General features: G+C 38.8%; 2 protein-coding genes across 3 annotated transcripts in view; both read left to right on the top strand.

Annotated features, from left to right (window-relative positions):
* Positions 1-2,271, top strand: part of STN1 (STN1 subunit of CST complex) — a 40,197-nt gene extending 37,926 nt beyond the window's left edge. Inside the window, exon 11 of the transcript XR_009155666.1 lies at positions 1,765-2,271. The gene's annotated coding sequence lies outside the window, so the exon portion shown is untranslated. The remainder of the gene's footprint in view (positions 1-1,764) is intronic.
* Positions 2,272-7,195: 4,924 nt separating this feature from the next.
* Positions 7,196-20,714, top strand: part of SH3PXD2A (SH3 and PX domains 2A) — a 285,932-nt gene continuing 272,413 nt past the window's right edge. For both annotated transcript variants that reach the window (XM_058187650.1, XM_058187649.1), the window contains exon 1: positions 7,196-8,115. In XM_058187650.1, coding sequence (XP_058043633.1) covers positions 8,044-8,115 — 72 coding nt within the window. In that variant the 5' untranslated portion in view covers positions 7,196-8,043. The remainder of the gene's footprint in view (positions 8,116-20,714) is intronic.

The raw sequence follows: 20,714 nt of genomic DNA on the forward strand, positions 1-20,714 counted from the left end.
CTTTTATTCTTCCATAGAAATTAGATTTTCATGGAATGTAATGGTAATCTGTTTTATGAGTTGGTAATTATTTTAACAGAAACAGAAGTAACCTAACTTGCAAATATGTATATTGCCACAGTGTGGTGCTGTTGAAACAAACTTGTATTTAATACAGGGGTTAATTTGTAACTATCATGGAACATATTTTGTAATAAAGTTTCTTTATGTATTTAAATATTTAATTATTTAAATACATATTTAAATTTAAGGTGCTTTTCCATGTTCAAAATGAGACCTGTATGTACTTCATGACTTAGAAAGATATGCTTCTTGAAACTTTAGTTACTATATTTAAAAAATCTGGCTAGTATTTTTTTAAATTTCTTTTTGTAAAAGCACACTGTAAAGAGCTTTAGTATATTTAGGCTATATCTTTTTTACTAAACTGCATTTTCAATATTCATTTTTTGGTAGTCTGGTTTTGAATTTGTATTTTATATATTTAGATATAATGGCTATAAAAAGTCTACACACCTCTCTGAAAATGTCAGGTTTATGAGATGTAAAAAAAAATCTGACCAAGAAAAAATCACTTCTAAAGTCTTTCCATCTTTAATATAACAAATAAGCTGTAAAATCCAGTTTCTAGAAAGATGTGAGTCTTACTAGAGAGATACTATAACCCCTTGTATTGTACCTGTTTTTATTCATGTTTTTCATTTATTTTTATTTATTTATTAATAAATAATATTTCTATTATTTATTATATTTATTCCATCTCATCATGAGGTGATTTTTCATACTTGAAATAAGATAGTGAGGGGTATACACTGACAGCTTATAATTTTGTATTCCATGAAAGGTAACTTTATATTAGCCAATTTTAATCTAACTGATTGAGTTATACATTCAGTTAATCTACATTCTTCTGAATAGACAAATGCTGTAATTTTACTCCCGACAACTTGCATTTTAAATTATGTATTTCCCTATTGGCCTTGGAAGCTTAGACTGGGATTCAGTTAGATGCCATACAAAATATGCTCAAATTATTTATATGCTTGCAATTAAATTAAATAAAAAATAGTTAGTTTATAGTCTATAAAAGGTCTATAATCTTTCTTTAAAAGAGTAGCCATGGCGTAAGAATTGGGACCAGACAAAATATGTTTGTACAAAATACTAAACTTCTATTAATAAACTCATTTGTTGTGTTTATACAATATGATTGATTCTTAAAACAACCAAAGAATCAAACCAATTTCTGGCTTAAACTGATGCATACCAAGTGGGTTGTTTGGTTTTTGTTTTGTTATTGTGAATTGTACATATAACTTTCCTTGGTTATTTCTAAATGGCCTTGTTTTTTGACACTTTCAATCTTTCCTTCCTGAACCAGATATAAAAGAGGTGCTTATCCTTGATTTACCACTGATTTAATGACATTTCAGAGTTATAAGAGCCTTGGAAAATAGGCTTTGCAGCCTGGCCGTCATAAGATGTGCCAAACCCCCAATATCATGATTCTATTTCAGGTGCTTGGCAACTGGTTCACATTTATGACTGTTTGCAGCATAACTGCAGCCACATGACCATGATTTGCAATGCTTTTCTCCACTGAAAAAATGCCCATTTGGGAGAATGTGATTCAGACGTATGATTGTTACGATTTATGAATGAAGATCCTGTCCCAATTGCAGTTGGGTACAAGGACTACCTGTTTGAGTTATCTTTGCTGTGGTATCTTACAATATGTTTCTTTATGTCACCACTCTCTCTTAGGAGATGCTCAAATGAGTTGTGAGAGGGACAGACAAAATAGCCTAGAAACATCCCAACAGAGTCTTGAAGACAAATCTTCCCCTCCCTGTGCAATGCTCTGATTGGTGGAAGTTTAAACTACTGGATGGTGACTTTGTAAAGGAGATGGCAATGAAGCCAGAAGAGAAAAACAATAATCTTGTCTGTACTGAGTGTCATATTCATAGATCCAGACAATGACCCAGAAACAATGATCAGGACAATGACCCAGAAATAGGATAGGTGTTGTGGCTCAAGGCCTCCCCCCTCGGGCTTGGCCCCCTGCCAGAGACTGACTCAGAAAGTGAGGGGGAAGGGCCGTCAGGGCTCCCCTCCGCAGGGCCAGCCTCTCTGGCTCAGCTCCAGGAGCCAGAGGCAGGCCAGGTGGAGAAAGTAACGAAGCCTCTGTCTCCTGTATCTCCCCCCGTCCAGGCAATGCTCCCAGACCCAGCTGTGGACAATCAGTCCTGGTTAGATCCCAGGTTTCGTAGACAAGAGGCGGGAACAAAAGAAGCAGGGCTAGAAAGTGCTGAGTCACAAAGCCACCCCCCACAGGGTATAAAAGCAGGAGGGGCTGCTATACTACTTCGTGATGAACAAATCAACTGACTGGAGAAAACTTGAGTTGAACTATTTGACTGAGCATTTGGCTTGGAGTGCTTATTGTTCCTGACTTCCTGGTTGACACGCCAGCATCAAGAAAGATAAAACCTTGGCAGACGTTCGCTGGTTTGCTGCCAGAGCTGATAGCTGCCTTGGACTAAATTGCCGGCTAATTGAGTCATTTCACGTGCCTCCCGGACTGAGGTTGGGGAACAGAACAATAGGGTTGGGATAAAAATGGCAAGTATTATTTCAGGACCATTTAGTGCCATCTCTTGGTGGGTGAATAGCATTTTAACTTAGTGGTGGAAGAAATGCCTTAAGACAGCATTTGGCACCTAACTAAATATTTATAATTATTTAGTGACCTCCCATCGGTGACCTCCCATCGACCAGTGCACTCCCATAGGGAGGGTCTCCTCGGGGTACCGTCGGCCAGCCAATGTTGGCTGGCGACGCCCTGGGGGAGGGCCTTCTCTGTGGGGGCACCAACCCTCTGGAATGGGCTACCACCAGGTGTCCGCCAACTCGCTGATCTTCGGACCTTTCGACGCGAGCTGAAAAAATTTCTATTCCAGGATTGGCCTAATGGGGTTTTAATAATGGGGTTTTTAATGGTTTTAAATCTTCTGCCAACTTTAAATTTTTTCTTTAATCTGATTTTAATTCTGTATTAATTGTCTTACTTGCTTGTGAACCGCCCTGAGTCCTTTGGGAGAAAGGTGGTATAGAAATTTAAACAATAAATAAATAAATAAATTTCTGCTTATTAAATTTTACTTCTTTGTATAGTTTTCTTTATTGCTTTTTCCTCTAAGAAGGTCTAGATTTTTATAGCATAGCAAATATATCTTGAAGATCAGAGGACTTTCTTTGAGGTAGATCATACAATAGCCTATCCCACCCAAGGGAAAAAAACTATGCAGGTGATATACAAGTTACAATGGCACTGAAAAAGTGACATGACTGTTTTTCACACTTATGACCATTGCAGCATCCCCATGATCACATGATCAAAATTCAGACGCTTGGCAATTGGTTTATATTTATGATGGTCAAGGTGCCTATTACTATTGGCACTACCTTTCCTTTCTTTTGCCACAGTTTCTATTTCTATTTGCAGATCATTACATTCTTGATGTTATCTTCTCCAGTTCCTTCTGATCCATTCTGCTTTCCCCATGTACTGCCATGTCCACTATCCAGACTTTTTGTCTTTTTTATTGACAGTTGTTAAGTCTGGGGTATTTTCGTAATCCATTAAAGTTGGTCTTCCTTTTCCTGCTATTTCCAGAATCATCTTGTCAATTGAGTTGATCTTTTAGTTCTGCTGTTTTGGGCAGTTGCCTTTCTGGTCAGATGGAAAGAGCTTGTTTTGAAGTAGATGCTTTTGGTCATTATTAGCTACCACACCAATTAGCAATTTGAAAGTTGTTGGTAAGCAATAATGCTCTTTCTGCTGTATCTTTCATTATCAGATGTTAGCCACTCTACAATTTCACCTCCTTGCAGTATAGAGTTAAACTGCTTGGCAATAATGAGCATAGACCAGGTAAATGTTTCAACCAAAATCCATGCAGTTCTTTACCTGGTGCTGATCAATTCTTTATTTTTCTTGCTCTTTTATCTACCATTTCTGCTGTTATTGCAAGTTCTTTCATTTAGTATTATTAAATGTATTTGCCACTCATTTCATGGTTCAAGGTGACTCTGAATGTAATTAAATGTACAAATATCCTATTATAAATATACATATTTATAATATGTATACATATTATACATATACATATACATATTATACATATACATATTAAATTACAATGAATTAAAATGTATTAAAAAATCATGGGTTTGGAGCAGAGAATTGGGAGTAGATATCACATATGTACATACAGAGCAAATACAAGTAGTCTTCAACTTATGACCATTTGTTTAATGATGACATTGGCATTATGATGATGCTGGAAAAAGTGACTTAACAACCTGTCCTCAAAGTTACATCCAACATGGTCACATGATCATAATTTGTGTGTAAAAGTTGTCTCATCCTGCAGTCAGATGATCATGATGTGCACCCTTCCCAGCTGGTTTCCAATAAGCAAAGTCAATGAGGGAAATGGATTCACTTCATCATGTGATACACTTAATGACTCTGGTGATTCACTTAACAACTGCAATAAACATGATTGTAAAATTGGCTTTGGTCATGTGATGACTTAATGACCACATCATTTAGTGACTGAAATTCCAGACCCAATTGCTATAAGGAGTGTGTGTGTATATACGTGTGTGTGTGTGTGTGTGTGTAGAGCATTACTTATATTTCTTAGTTATGAATGTGGGTATGTTGAATAGCAGTTTAGCAAGGCATGATCTATCTTTTAACATTCCTGATGTAACAAAGCTATTGCTAGTAAATGAGAGACTCCAAGTAATGCACAACTTATTTAATAGCATCTACCTACTAAAAAAGGTAGGGGAAAAAACAGCTTCTGAGTGGACTGTTTGATGGGAGCATGAGGAAAGATCTTGATGTCTGCTTCAGGCACTGGAATTCCCTCTTTTCTTGTCTTTCAGCCAGTAGGCGAAGGCTTGTTTATTCCTGCTTTTGGCATTTAAACCAACTGTAAAAATGGATCTAACTGGTGAAGAAATAAACTGTGGAGATTCTTTGTAATCTTGTGTTCATTTTATTGAATTTTTAATTCATCTATATATGTGAAGCATCTATACGCCATTCTTTAGCCTACTAGGCCCACTGAAAAGTTTACATAGTCAGTGGAAAGAAAGAAAACCTAAACCAAACAGTTCCTGGCCACAGGATCTAAAAAAATATAACATGAAAGGGAAAAAAAAAGAATGGGAAGGGCAGAAAAGCACAAGCTCAGGCATCTAAGCTCCTCCTCCTATAAGCCATAAAATTATGATTGCATGCAATTTAGGGAGAGGATGAGCTTAACAGAGAACAGTTGATGAAAGGGATTTGCTTTCCATCTCATTTTCTGATGCAAACTGATAAAAAGGCTGCCAATTGAAGTAAGCCCTTTTCACTGCCAGTTTTAGAGAATGTGCAAGTAAATTTGGCCTATGCTGCAGTCTATCGAGCAGGTATACATGGTCTGGAAAGTCGCTGCCCCATCAGAAATGGCTGAACTTCAACTCCTCCTGCCCCAGCTAGTCGATGACATGTTGGGCATTTTAATTCAGTAATATCTGCAGGACCACAGATTCTCCATTCCACTCAAATACATGGCTTATGGTCATTGGAAAATATCACCCAACTTTTTGGCACTCACTAGCTTGTGACTCTTGAATTCTCTCATGTCATGGGTAAATCTTCTGGATATGTATTTGGAAATTTATTTGATTGATTTATATAATCGCCCATCTCCGCTAACAACTCTCATTTTTGTTTCATGGAACCCTTTGGAGTGGAAGACCTGGTCTGCACTCCATAGCATGAGCACTTGGAACTCCGTCGCCTTCGACAAGACCTAAGTTTAACTCACAGAATCATCTATTGTAATGTCCTTCCTGTCAAAGACTACTTCAGCTTTAATTGCAATAATACAAGGGCAACCAATAGATTTAAACTTAATGTTAACCGCTTTAATCTAGATTGCAGAAAATATGACTTCTGCAACAGAATCATCAGTGCTTGGAATACTTTACCTGACTCTGTGATCTCTTCCCATAATCCTAAAAGCTTTAACCAAAAACTTTCTACTATTGACCTCACCCCATTCCTAAGAGGACCATAAGGGGCGTGCATAAGCGCACAAACGTGCCTACCATTCCTGTCCTATTTTTCTTTTCTTCTTCCTATATATGTTTATATATTTATATACTATATAATCTTTTTGTATGATGTTGTGACAAAATAAATAAATAAATAAATAAATAAATAAAATATATTTTGAAATCGCTAAGTCACATCTAGCCTGTCTCATTGTCTAGAGCAGAGCACCACCAGGGACTTTTAAATTCGGAGCCCTAGGCGGGCAGCCTACCTGCATCTCACTGCATTTAGGATTTCAGATTGGGTGGATCCTTTGAGGAAGGGGAGAGGGAGAGAGAAAGGGAAGGTGTTTTGGAGGGCAACTGGCTAGAACAGGGGTCTCCAACCTTAGCAACTTTAAGCCTGGTGGACTTCAATTCCCAGAAAGCTTTGCTGGCTGGGGAATTCTGGGAGTTGAAGTCCGCCAGGCTTAAAGTTGCCAAGGTTGGAGACCCCTGGGCTAGAATGTATTCAGGCCAACCAGACTATTACTCTTATACGCCCTATAATGGGATTATATTGCCCTTTAGTGCAATTAATTAAGACCCTCTTGGTTTCTTGTGCACTCTGGAGAGCACCCAGTTTTTTTTAAATTGCATAAAGCGAGAATCCGGGAGATTCCGGCCCCTCTCTCCTTTTCTACCACACAGCCGCCGTCTCACTTCTTCTCTTGTCGCCAGGCAGCTTGAGGGAGGGACCGGGTGGAAGGGTGGGGGGGGGAGGGAGAGGAGAAGAAGCGAGCGCCTGAAACGCCAGCTTCTTTCCTTTTTCCTCCTCCAGCACATGCCAAATCTTTGCCGGCCGACCGACCGGTCGCTCTAAGTGGCCGCCGCCCATCTCAGCTTCCCTCGGGCTTTGGGCGTGGAGAGGTGATCGCCCCCTCCCCGTTCCGCTCTCCTGCCGGTGGGTGGGGGTAGGCAGCGCCGTCCTCTCCTCCTCCTCCTCCTCCTCTGTTGGCAGACAGCCGGCCCTCCTGCTCAGCCAGCCCCGCCCCCCCAGCCCTTTGCCTCGCCGCGAAGACTACGGCAACGGGAATCCGGAGGCGAGCTGAGGAAGGGAGCCGCGCACTCGCTCGCCTCCCCATCCAAACCAAGCCCCGCCGTATCTTCTGCCGGCCTGCCCCTTTCCTCCCTTTCCGCCCCCCTCCGCCCCCCAGGCAGTCGGGGCTGCAGCAAGAAGCATTGTCAAAGATCAGCCGCTGTCAGACAAGGGGCTGGGGCCGAGGATAACTGCACGGCGGCGACTCACTCCGGTGTAGGGCGGGAGGGGGCAAGAGGAGGGGAAATAGGCAGGCAGGCAGGCAGGCAGGCAGGCAAGAGCTAATAGGAGAAGCGGACACGCATGCATGCACGCACAGACACAGACACAATATACATATATAGACACACACACACGCAGCACGCGAGATTTGTGTAAGGGTTGTGTAGAACTTGATCCTTTCCAGAGCTGAACTCCTCCCGGCCGCCCGGCCGCTCCAATGCGGTTCGGACGAGAAGAGTTCCTTTCCACCACGATGAAATATTGGAAGTAACTGAAGACAATTCAGATTTTCCTGCATAGGACGGAGAAGAGTTTGAAGTGCGTGTGTGTGCCTGCGCTTGCGGGACGCGCTGGCATACGGCCCTATTTAGGTCGTTTCCCGCGTGTTTTTTTTTTTTTTAAGGGGGGAAAAAAAGTATTTGGGAAAGCTAATTCGGAAGTGTTTCGTTTGTCCGTTTTGTACAAGCAAGGGAAAGAAAGCTAGGCTGAGGGCATAGGAGGCTCTGTTTTCCTAGGAAATCCTCCTTGAGTGCCGAGGAACCGAAGAATAAGCGCAGTCATCATAATACAAGGATACATCTGGACTGTGTTTGCGTTTCCTGGTTTTCCTGGGGACGAAGATGCTGTCCTATACCGTACTGGATGCTAATGTGGTGGACGTGGAAAAAAGGCGAAATCCTTCCAAGCACTATGTGAGTACATTATGAATAAGGCTTGCAGTGAGGCCTTGGTGCCTATTAGTACAAAACGCTGCGACAAGGGGAAAGAAACCTTTTACCGATTTGGCTATTGGGTTTATTACTATAGTGAGCCAGATAGAATTTGAGAAGGAAGGCAGGTGGAAGAGGGTTCACTTGGTATGTGTTCCTTCTCCTTTGCAAACTTGTCTTGGCAGTACCTTTGGTATGGCAAAAAGGGCAGCAAAGGGGCTGCTTTTTTTTTTTGACAGTTGCTATTAACAGTGCAATCATCTCTCTGGAGTATGTTTCATGTGATGAGAGAACCTGAGAACTGGACATCAGAAACACATGGAACAGGTGGGGGTAAAAGCCTCTCCAAAGGAATTGGTATAAGCCAAATGGGTATAAGTGTAAAATGAGACTGCTTGTGGTGTCATTTAAAATGGGAATTGGAACCTGTATGAAATCCTTTGCTACAGTATTTCAGCTGAGAATGCTAGGAACTGGCATGACTGGTTGGTGTAGGACACATTGCTCAACCTTGGCAACTTTAAGGTGTATGGGCATTGATTCCCAGAATTCCCCAGGCAGAATGCTGGCTGGGGTGTTCTTGGAGTTGAAGTCCACACATTTTAAAGTTGCCAAGATTGAGAAAAACTGGTAGGAATTGTTGAAACATTCTTTTGCATCTATGACTTTTATTATTGGCAGGGCCACCATCAATCAGAAGAGTGTAGTGTTTTAGACTGACCATTAATTGCTGTTCCTGTAGAATCATATGAAGTGCATCTGGCACTTTTATACCAATTTACTGTATTTCACCCAACTTCATAGCTGTAACCTCATTGTGCATTTAGTACAATGACCTTAGGTTCTCTTTGTTCTCTATTTGTGAAACATTTTTTTGTTTCTTTTGTTTTTTCTTCTGGAATTCAATGTACGTTTGCTTGGACACTTATTTCAGCCTCACAAATCAGCCATCAAAAAGGCATGTTGTCTGACATAAATTAATAAGTATAATTTCTGTAACTTTCCAAAGTGGGTATCCTAGTTTTTCAGTCAGCCTGTAGTTACTAAATAACATTGCTGGACTTTCTAATGGGGATCTAAGCAATGATGATGCATGAACTTAAATTCACTTTAACTGAGCCAGTTTCAGTGGTAAGCAATGGAGTGCAAGCCAGGACATGTGCATGATACTATTAGGATGAAATTCATTTATAGTGCAAATTGTGACTGTTCTCTTGTGTTTTCAACTGCTGCTGCTGAGGACATTGTTGAAATGTAAGACCATAAAAAAAATGATTCCGGAATAAATGAAGAGTCATTCAGTGATTTACATGGTGAACTAGCCAGACCTTTCCTGCAAACTCATAAGCTGTGCATGAAAACAGTTCTCCCTTCTCTTATTCTCCCCCTCAAAACCATAACATTTCAGTAACATGTTACCCAATGTATAGAGGTTTTATTTGGTAGTCATAAGTAATAAATAGCTAAAAAGCTGATTATATGTTTATATTTTTCACTTGCATTTAAATTAGACATGCATAATGGGCACCAAAAAGCCATGCTTCCCCATCCAAAAGCTTTGGGTTTTACCAGAATCGCTTAAAAAAAGCTGCTTACTTATAATTGATATGTGAGAGAAGTACATGGGAGAAATCACATAAAGAATGTGTAGCTCATAATAAAATTAAAATGAATTAAATTACATCAAATTTAGGTTTTGTCCAGGGCATCCCTAATTTTTCATCCCCTGACAATTTTTGTTGTGCGCCCCTCCTTAAAACCATTAAAATCAATAATATCACTTGTCCAGATGTTACCCCAGTAATAAAAATAATCACATGTTCTGCATATATAAAGCAAAACACAAGTCAGCCACAGAAGTGAATGATAGAGATAAAAAGGCTGCTGTATTCTGCAGGATAAGTATTTCAAATATTTTAGTTCTTTTATAGGATGGGTGGAGATGCTTCTGCCTAACATAGCATTGGAACTGTAACTTCCAGAATTCTGGGGTTTGCGTGGTTGTAGATCGGGGATGTCAAACTGGATTTCTTCGAGGGCTGGATCAGTATTGTAGTTCTCTGCAGGCTGGGCGGTGGGGGGGGGGAATAGGATGGACGCCTCCTGCATGTCCTCCCCCATGCCCCATTTTGGCTGCCAGAGGCAACATGGCCACTCCTTTGCTATTTCCAGGATGGTGCCATGGACCAGATTTAAGCACCCCGCTGGTCAGATCTGGCCCGTGGGCCTTGAGTTTGACACCCCTATTGTAGATGATGCTGATCAAAGCATTTAAAATATTATAGGCTTAATATATTGACTGGGATAGGAAAAATCAGGCCAGGTAAGGGGTAACGCTTATAGTGCAAAGCTTTTGATTGTGTGGATCATAACAAATTGTGGCAAGTTCTTAAAGAGAGGGGAGTACCAGGCCATCTTATTTGTCTCTTGAGAAACCTGTATGCGGGTCAAGAAGCAACAGTGAGTACTGGACCACTGATGGCTTCAAAATTGAGAAGGGAGTCTGGCAAGGCCTGTATACTATCGCCCTGCCTATTTAACTTATATGCAGAGCACATCATGAAAAGGCGGGGCTAGATGAATCAAAAGTTGAAATTAAGATTGCCAGGAGAAATATCAACAACCTCAGATATGCAGGTGATACCACTCTAATGGCAGAAAGTGAAGAGGACCTAAAGAACATCTTGATCTGGATGAAGGAGGAGAGTGCAAAAGTTGGTTTGAAACTCAACATTAAGAAAACTAAGGACATGACATCCAGCTCTCTCAATTCCTGGCAAACAGATGGGGAAGAAATGGAGGCAGTGACATATTTTATTTTCCTGGGCTCCAAGATCACTGCAGATGGGGACTGCAGCCAAGAAATTAAAAGACGCTTGCTCCTGGGGAGGAAAGCTATAGCAAATCTAGACAGCATACTAAAAAGTAGAGACATCATCCTGCAACAAAAGTGCGTATAGTCAAGGCTATGGTTTTCCCAGTTGCAATGTATGGCTGTGAAAGTTGGACCATAAGGAAGGCTGAGTGTCAAAGAATTGAGACCTTTGAACTATGGTGCTGGAGAAGACTCCTGCGAGTCCCTTGGTCAGTCCTAGAGGACATCAACCTTGACTGCTCTTTAGAAGGCCAGGTCCTGAAGATGAAACTGAAATACTTTGGCCACCAAAGAGAAGGAAGGACTCACTGGAGAAATGCTTAATGTTGGGAAAGATTGAGGGCAAAAGAAGAAAGGGACGACAGAGAATGAGGTGGCTGGATGGAGTCACTGAAGCAGTAGGTGTGAGCTTAAATGGACTCCAGAGGATGATAGAGAACAGGAAAACCTGGAGAAACGTTATCCATGGGGTCATGATGAGTCAGACACGAATTTGCAACTAACAACAACAACAACAACAAGGGGTAACATTAGCATTTTAATGGCCTTCCAGTTACGTTTTGAATAACATGCATAAAATTGTATAAGAAGGATATTCAGATTAGCCATGCAAATTTTATTAGATAAAAAAGCAAGTTCTGTTGTTCATTAGTTAGCCATCAATGACTGTTTAATATTTGCCATTGTATAAGCATCAAGTATAAGTATACTGCACAAGTATTCTGCATGAATCAAAAAGAGGGCTTGAAAATATTTACAGACCCCTCAAATCCTGGACATAGACTGTTTCAACTCCTACCCTCAAAATGACGCTATAGAGCACTGCACACCAGAACAACTAGACACAAGAACAGTTTTTTCCCAAACGCCATCACTCTGCTAAACAAATAATTCCTCGACACTGTCAAACTATTTACTAAATCTACACTACTATTAATCTTCTCATCATTCCCATCACACTTCCACTTATGATATAACTTTGCTGCTTGTATCCTTATGATTTATACTAATGTTGTTTCCTGATTGCTTGGCCAGTAAAAAATACTATTCTATTCTATTCTATTCTATTCTATTCTATTCTATTCTATTCTATTCTATTCTATTCTATTCTATTCTACTCTACTCTACTCTACTCTACTCTACTCTACTCTACTCTACTCTACTCTATTCTATTCTATTCTATTCTATCAATGTCTCCACTTTGAGCAATTCCTTCCCACTCATCTGTCTTTCCAATTCCTTGCTAATCTTCAGTGTTCCTACACTGACTTGCAGATCACAGTGTTTCATACATCTGAAGATGATAGTAGTAAAGCTTGTGCCATAATGCATAACAACAACAAATATTTATTATGACCTTTAGCCAGAAAACACTACATAGAAACAAACTTAAAATTATAGATATAAGTTAAAAGAAAGCATAAAATACAGGAAAACAAGACAGCCATAATGTAATATAAATACAGCAACAGTGGAGATCACCAAGATTAGCAATAATCTTTAGTATAAGTCGATCACAGAGAACAAATAGAGGCACAGAATTGTGCAACCTAGGAAGACATGTCAAAGTCCTTGTCAGATAGACGAAGCAACAAATAAGCATTATTTTTCTGACAGGTTATATACCTTTAAAAGTGGATGGATGGATTATCCAAGATGCCCTGTAAAGAGATCAAGAAAAGAGAACATGGCTCAGGGATTCCATAGAGCTGCTCTAGAGGGATGATTTTAAAATGACCTCACAAGAGGGCAGAGCCAGCACATCCAACCTAGCCAGACAAATCCTGATGAAATTTTCAGAGTTAGAATGGAAAACATAGGATGATGGCACATGCCCATTTGAAAAAAAATCCATGAATCTGCGGTTGGATACTAGGCTTAGCCTGATTTGGAAATAAATATTTCAGGTACACTGCTTAAGATAATGGGTTGAAATTTAAGGTGCTGAAGGTCTTTTTTTGGTTTTTCTGCAACAGAACTATTGTGGCTATTTCTTTGCTAATTAGATTTATTCTCAGTCATAGACAGTATATGATTCTTTATACTTAATTGATTGGATGGTGACCACAGTACTTTTCAAATTGAGGCACATCTGGAAAGATCTGAAGTTGCAGTGAGAATTAGACTTAAGCAATGGCGCTAAATATTAAATATTACAATAGTCATTGCTGTTGCATGTGTTATGGCTGTGTATGGATGAGTAACTTAATTTTGCATTGTACCTTTAGAAGTTTCTTAAAAGTACTGTGCTTTGAAAGTTGAGACCCTTGTGTTTTTAACCAATATTTTACCTTTGTAAAGTAAACAAGCATATCTTTCATTAAGAAGACAAGTTAGAATTAGAATAAAATTTATTGGCCAAGTGTGATTGGACACACAAGGAATTTGTTTTGGTGCATATGCTCTCAGTGTACATAAAAGAAAAAGAAAAAGAAAGAAAAAAAACCTTCATCAAAGGTACAACATTTACAACACAAATGATGGTCATAGGTTGCCATTTAACCCTTGGTGATAGCAACAAAAAGTTACAGTCATAAGTGGAAAGAGATTGGTGATGGAAACGATGAGAAGATTGATAGTGGTGTAGATTTAGTAAATAGTTTGACATTGTTGAGGGAATTATTTGTTTAGCAGAGTGATGGCCTTCTGGAAAAAACTGTTCTTGTGTCTAGTTGTTCTGGTATGCAATGCTCTATAGCGTTTTGATGGTAGGAGTTGAAACAGTTTATGTCCAGGATGTGAGGGATCAGTAAATATTTTCACAGCCCTCTTCTTGATTCGTGCAGTATACAGGTCTTCAATGGAAGGCAGGTTGGTAGCAATTATTTTTTCTGCAGTTCTAATTATCCTCTGAAGTCTGTGTCTTTCTTGTTGGGTTGCAGAATCAAACCAGACAGTTATAGAGGTGCAAATGACAGACTCAATAATTCCTCTGTAGAACTGGATCAGTAGCTCCTTGGGCAGTTTGAGCTTTCTGAGTTGGCGCAGAAAGAACAGTCTTTGTTGTCCTTTTTTGATGATGTTTTTGATGTTAACTGTCCATTTTAGATCTCGTGATATGATAATATGATATTAATAGTGAATTAAATACATATGCTTTCTTTTAATTTCATGACAATATCTTTGCTAGATTTCTCCATTTAATGATGTTAGTTTCAAGGCTGATTGAATACAAACCTGTAGCCATCTCTGTATATTTTCTTATGTAAAAAGTTGAAAAAATCCATTCTGTGGTAACGATATTATCTTGATTTTATGGATATGCAGGTAATTTAGACTTCTGATTGCAGAAATGCAGTCAAACAGTAGAAAACTTAGAACTTATTGAGCTGAGATATATTTCTACATAAAATGATTAATGCTGCTATAATTTAATTTGAGCTTTAGTTTCTGTTCTTTCCATTCAAAATGCCCGGAGGATGTTCTTTGATTTCTCAAACTTTTGCCATATTGCTTGATATATCAGATTGATTTTGGCACAGTAGGTTCATTACAGATGCTCTTAAAATATATACATATATTAAACAAAATGTTCAATATTCATATATGTACCAAATGTACATGGGTGTATGCCTTTTCTTCATTTCTCTACATTAGTGCCAGTTTAGTGAATCCAGCTGCTGTTATAACGCTTGCTTCAGGCTTTTTCATATGCTTTGTTTAGTTTTTTGAGTATCTCTGTTCCAGTGTGGAAAGCTTTTTGTTATTTTTGTTAGCTTTGGGGGAAAAACCCCCATACCTCTTCTATGGCATTCCTATTCAAGGTGAATGCTGCACAAAGGTCACTTTAAGTATATAATTGCTCATTCTTATCTCCTACTTTATCTTAGATATTAAGAAGCATACAGGGAACAACATGCTTAAATATTTGTGAATGTGAATCACGAACATCCACCTAAAATCTTATCATGTACCAGGAAATGTAGATGTCATCAAACTTAAGAAAGTCTACATATATGTAATTTCATTTGTAGATGTCTTGTCCCTCTCCTTTACTTGCCTGAATTCTTTGCTCAAATGTTTGTGATTTCGTTTGGACATGTTTTTTTTCCTTAATCAGATTATAATTTATTGTTATAATATGTTAAATATATTATTAGGCCATGATATTCCATCTTTCTGTTAAAGAATTTTTTATTTCCTTTCCCTAATACATAACAATGCATGTGACTACTTCATTTTCTACAAAAATTCTAGTCTGTATCCCGTCAGGTTCATATGGAAAGCATGTTAAATTTAGGACTGCTGATTGCATTAGCAAAGGTCTTTCTTTAAAAAAAATCTGGCATGTCTTAAAGTGTTTATTTGTTTACTAAGTTACTCAGCTTTGTCTGCTGCTCTTTGCTTTCTGAAAATAATATTTTCTCTTTCAGACTAACTTTCTAATAGAACTGGTAAGGGAACATTGTGTAACAAAACTAGAATCTAGGATTCTTCGATGCTATTTGCAATCTAAAAAATACATTTTCTATAGGTAATTGTGAAGTACAGTTCAATAATGATCCTTGATACTTAAACTGTATTAGTTTTCTTTGGTGGAAACAGCTGCTCTTAGACAGCATATAGGCTGGTTTTTGGTGAATAGCCATGTTTATGTTTCTTCCTCTTCACAACCATGTGTCCATGAGAAAGGAAACTACTCATACTTAGCAAAACAGGATTGTGTTCTGGAAAGCAGTTTGCAATATTGTGCTAATATAAACGTCATCAAGTGCTTTGATGTGTCTGAGCTGAGCTACCAACTTGGTTTCAGCCTCAGGTACTGAAGGTAATTTGTCTTTGTAAATACAGGAGGTTGGCTCATAGTTTGTGGCTTTGTTTTGTCTGACATGGTCATTTGTTAGCAACTATTATCCCTGCAAATAGGCATAGGGCTTTTCTTTTTTATTCTCTTGTGGATTGTTTCTGTGTGAAACTTAGCATCTTGATCAGACTTAGCATCTTCTGCCTGTGCTCTTACTGTTGAAGACTACCTGTAATTGCAGTTAATCCTAACATAGATATAGCTCAGGGGTGTCAAATTCAAGGCCCAGGGGCCAGATCCAGCCCGTGGGGTACTTAGATTTGGCCTGCGGGGCCATCCTGGAAACAGTAAAGGACCAATCCGTGGTGCTTCTGCCAGCGAAAGAGGGCTCTTGAGCTCTGTTTTCAGCTGCCATGGCCTCCTGCAGCCCTCTGCCAGTGAAAATGGAGCTCGGGAGAGCCGCAAACGTTTTCACCCGAAGAGAGTTGCAGGAAGCAATAGCAGACGAAAATGGAGTTTGGGAGCCTGTTTATGCTGGCAGAGCACTTGGGCCACCACTGGTGCCCCCAACAGGAGTGACATTGAGCTGGTCATGCCCATCCTTGCCCCTCCACCCTGGCCCCCTGAGGTCAAGCAATGATGCGGCCCTCAATGAAATCAAGTTTGACATTCCTGAAAAGTAGAAACAAGAAAAATTAGTGTTGTCATGTGAGGAGTATGTAACCATAGAAATTATGACAAAGTTGTAGTTAATAGATAATAGATAAAACTATCATTGATTATTGGTGAAAATAGAAATCTATAGAAAAGGTATAAATCAGTAATTTATATATTTAGATTAAAGTAAAAAGTACTTTTTATGACTGTAAGCCACCCAGAGTTACCCTGTAGTAAGATGGGCAGCCAATACCTTTTATAAATAAACATCTATATCTATTCTACACACACATACACATATGACTGATTGAAAACTAATTGATAGAAATTCCAATTTCTCTCATACTATGAGAGAAAAATACAAAAATCAATGTAAGATGCATATGCAAACAGGGTGTTGTGAAGTGCTTGCCTAGTATTTTTAAATTATTAATTACTCCAAGAATGGGAAACAATATGGACAAACAAACAAATGCTACCCACTGATCCCACAAGCAAAAGATTCAGAATTAGGTCATTTTTAATATATGTCCTGCCTTGCTGGCTCAAACTTATTCTGTTGTTAAAATACAATTCATACATGGTTTAATCCAGATATAAGAGCAAATTTAAAAGGCCAAGCTCTCCTTTCAGTAATGCTTTACCTATAGCTGAAGAATCTCAGAGTTAATACCACAGACATAAGGACTCAATATAAGCAAATAAAAGACTGGAGTAGGCACTTTATAATCTAGTGATTCTGGAGTTCTATCTTCAGCTGTAGACAACAAAGACCACAATAGCCTCTACTTTTAACAAGCTTTGTACAGTTTGGAGTTTGCCTTTGCAGATGTTTCTGCTGTTAAGAACTTAACAGGATTTCAGCCTCATCAATTAAATTGGTTGTAGCATCTCTTTCAAACTAGGAACCAATTGAGCTTCGAAGTTTTTCAGACATTCTGATTCAGTTATCCTGTTTACTTGAGATGCTGAAGTGAATCAGGAAAACACCCTAATTTGGTGATCCAGCTAGTTATCCCCTACAAAGTTACTAAACAGCTCTAAGTTTATTTAGCGCTAAATAAAATCAGTCATGTTAATTAACTCTTTTCCTATTCACAACAAAGATAAAGTCATAGAGGGCCCCCAGACTATGATCTTTGTCCCTAGATAATATGTTTGGTTTTCGCCCCTCTTCTGTAGCCACATGAGAAAGAGACTTGGCATTGAGTACAGAAATTAATCAAACTAAATCTGATATACTATTCTACAATTTATATGAGTATTCTTGGCTTTGTTTTTATTTTCTTAAGGGTTCGTATAGAGGCAAGAATAGCAGCATGGCTTTTTTTCTTGTGCCGTATGCTTCTTGGTATAGGCTAAATATATTTGTGGAAAATGTAACCAGGTAAAAGAAATTAGATATGGTGCCTGCTCATTGAGGCATTGAATGTTCATATGTACTGTTGTTTTACTAGAAGTATTATTTTGTAATAGAGACTTAACATTCAGAGTATTTTCCAGAAGGCTGCGACCTTGGCCACAGTTAAATTTAGCTTTAGCTAATAGGCCTTCTCAGATGACAACAGAACTTTAGTTTATGCCTAGAAATCAAGACAAACTTACCAGGTGATCCTTACTATTATAAAAGTATATTATGAGGCAGTTACCTATAGATGGTGACAATCCCATCTAACTCTCTTAGCTTTTTCTGCACTTTTAAAGCAGTTCTAAACAACATAGGTTTCATTTTGATTCCACGTTATAATCCTTCACAAACCAATTTGAATCTACCTTTGATGTCTTCACTTCTCTGAGCTTCAAAATAGTAAAACAGGCCATGAACACTATGAGCCAATTAGTTCTCCTTCGAGCTGTTCAAAAATGAATCCGAAACAGTTCTAGCCCTATAAACTACTACAGTTCCTACAGTAACAAAAAACCAAACCAAACCACAGTACCTCACATGCAAATACAAATAACCAACCACCCAGCGTTCTATATGGCAGCTACCCCACTGTTAAGGCATCATTTTTAACACAATACTATAATTGTGATATTGTAACTTCTTGCAGGCAGGTGATTTTCACAATCTCTCTAAGCATGGGGTGATTGCAGTGTCCATGTGTAATTCATGTGGAGGGAAGTGTTGAGTAAGGACTTAATTCAGGAAAGAATAGGGAAGTAGGATGAGGTAAATGTTCCCTTGCTCATTTTCTCCTTAAGCTTTTAGAACCAAGCTAATTGGGTTAATTTTAATACTGTAAGTAATGCAGGGGTTGGTAGCTTTCTTTGTAGAGACCAGGCAGCCACCACGATTTCCAGATGATCTGTGGCTCCACCTGAACTGAGGTGACTGGTGAAGCCATCACCAAACTGTTTGCTCACTGCAGTGAGCAAACAAGAATATATATCTTTTTGGTTTTGAGTGACTTAACTTACAACAGTTCATTTAGTGACCATTCAAAGTTACATAAGCACTGAAAAACGTGATTTATGACCATTTTTCATGGTTATGACTTGCTGCATCTTCTTGGTCGCATGGTCAAAATTCAGATGCTTGGCAACTGACTCATATTTAGGACAGTTGCAGTGTCCCAGGATCATGTGATCATCTTTTTCAACCTTCTGGCAAGCAAAGTAATGGGGAAGTAAGATTCACTTAATCACTGTGGCAAGAAAGGTTGTAAAATGGGGCAAAATTCACTTAGCAACTGCCTCACTTAGCAACAGAAATTTTGGTCATAGGTTTAGGACTACCCACATCCATCCTAATCTGAGATTATAATATCATTAAATTCATTTGGATCATGTATTGGTCAAGTGTCATAGGATCGTGTTTCAATCAACAGACAATGAAATGATTCTATTGGATTCTTCAAAATGTTATTGTCCAAGTATAAAAATAAAGGAATATTGGCACCATCCCATTATTCCCATCCAGCAGAAAAATCATATATAGTACTGAATGTAGGATATAAGTGATACTAACATCCTGATAGAGGGATGCGGTGGCTCAGTGGCTAAAACTCTGAGCTTATTGATCAAAAGGTCGGCAGTTCAGCGGTTTGAATCCCTAGTGCTACGTAACAGGGTGAGCTCCCGTTACTTTTCCCAGCTTCTGCCAACCTAGCAGTTCAAAAGCACGTAAAAAATGCAAGTAAAAAAATAGGGACCACCTTTGGTGGGAAGGTAACAGCTTTCTGTGCGCCTTTAGCATTTAGTCATTTTATTTATTTATTTGTCACAACAGTATAGCATAAGCATAAGCATGAAATAACTATATGATATATAAGCAAATATATAAGCATAAGTATATAATAACTGTATGAAATTGGATACGATCAAAGGGAACATTAGGACAGGAACGTTAGGCATTACTCTTATGCATGCCCCTTACAGACCTCTTAGGAATGGGGTGAGGTCAATAGTATATAGTATTTGGTTAAAGCTTTGGGGATTTTGGGAAGAGATATGACCACGGATATGTCTTCGGACAGCACGGGCTCTTCGGCTTTGAAACGGAGATGAGCACTGCCCCCTAGAGTTGGGAACGACTAGCACATATGAACAACTTGTAACTAACAATACAAGACTCAACAACTGCCTTGACCTCATCTTCTGCAACAATCCAAACTCAATTTACGGACTACAAATTAAAGAACCTTTTTCAAACAGTGACCACTGCATGATTGATTTTTGTCTCAATATACGTCCATACTTAAATCGTCATAACAACAGAACTCCCAACTACAACTTCAAAAAAGCCAATTACGACCTTATAAACAACGATCTTTCATTTCTGAACTGGCAAAATCTGTTTGCAACCTGCATAACCGCTGATGACCTCTATAGAGTCTTCCTACTTGAAATCAATAGAGTCATTAAATTATATGTACCACGAATGACTACCATGTCCAAGAAAAACAAACTACCCATATCAATAAAAAAGCTTCAATCAAAAAAAAAATCCCTCTGGAAAAGAAACAAAAAAGGCTATGTTACAAATTTCAGAAACCGCTACAGAAACATATGCAACCAAATAAAAACTGAATGTAGAAATTACCACACCAAGCAAGAAGAGAACCTTCTACGCACAAATTCCAATCGTGCCTTTTATAATTTTGTCAACAATAAACTTAAAGACTCAAGATCCATCCCACCACTAAAAGATTCTAACAACAAAGAATGCAATGACGAAACATTCAAAGCAAACCTCTTCAACATTTTCTTTGGCTCAGTTTTTGTTAACTCCGATAACACTTCCCCCTGGATTGCGTCAATTGCCTGATCTTCGGACCTTTCGCCGTGAGCTGAAAACACATT

The sequence above is a fragment of the Ahaetulla prasina genome, chromosome 6 (genome assembly GCF_028640845.1).
Source record: "Ahaetulla prasina isolate Xishuangbanna chromosome 6, ASM2864084v1, whole genome shotgun sequence".
NCBI lineage: Eukaryota > Metazoa > Chordata > Lepidosauria > Squamata > Colubridae > Ahaetulla > Ahaetulla prasina.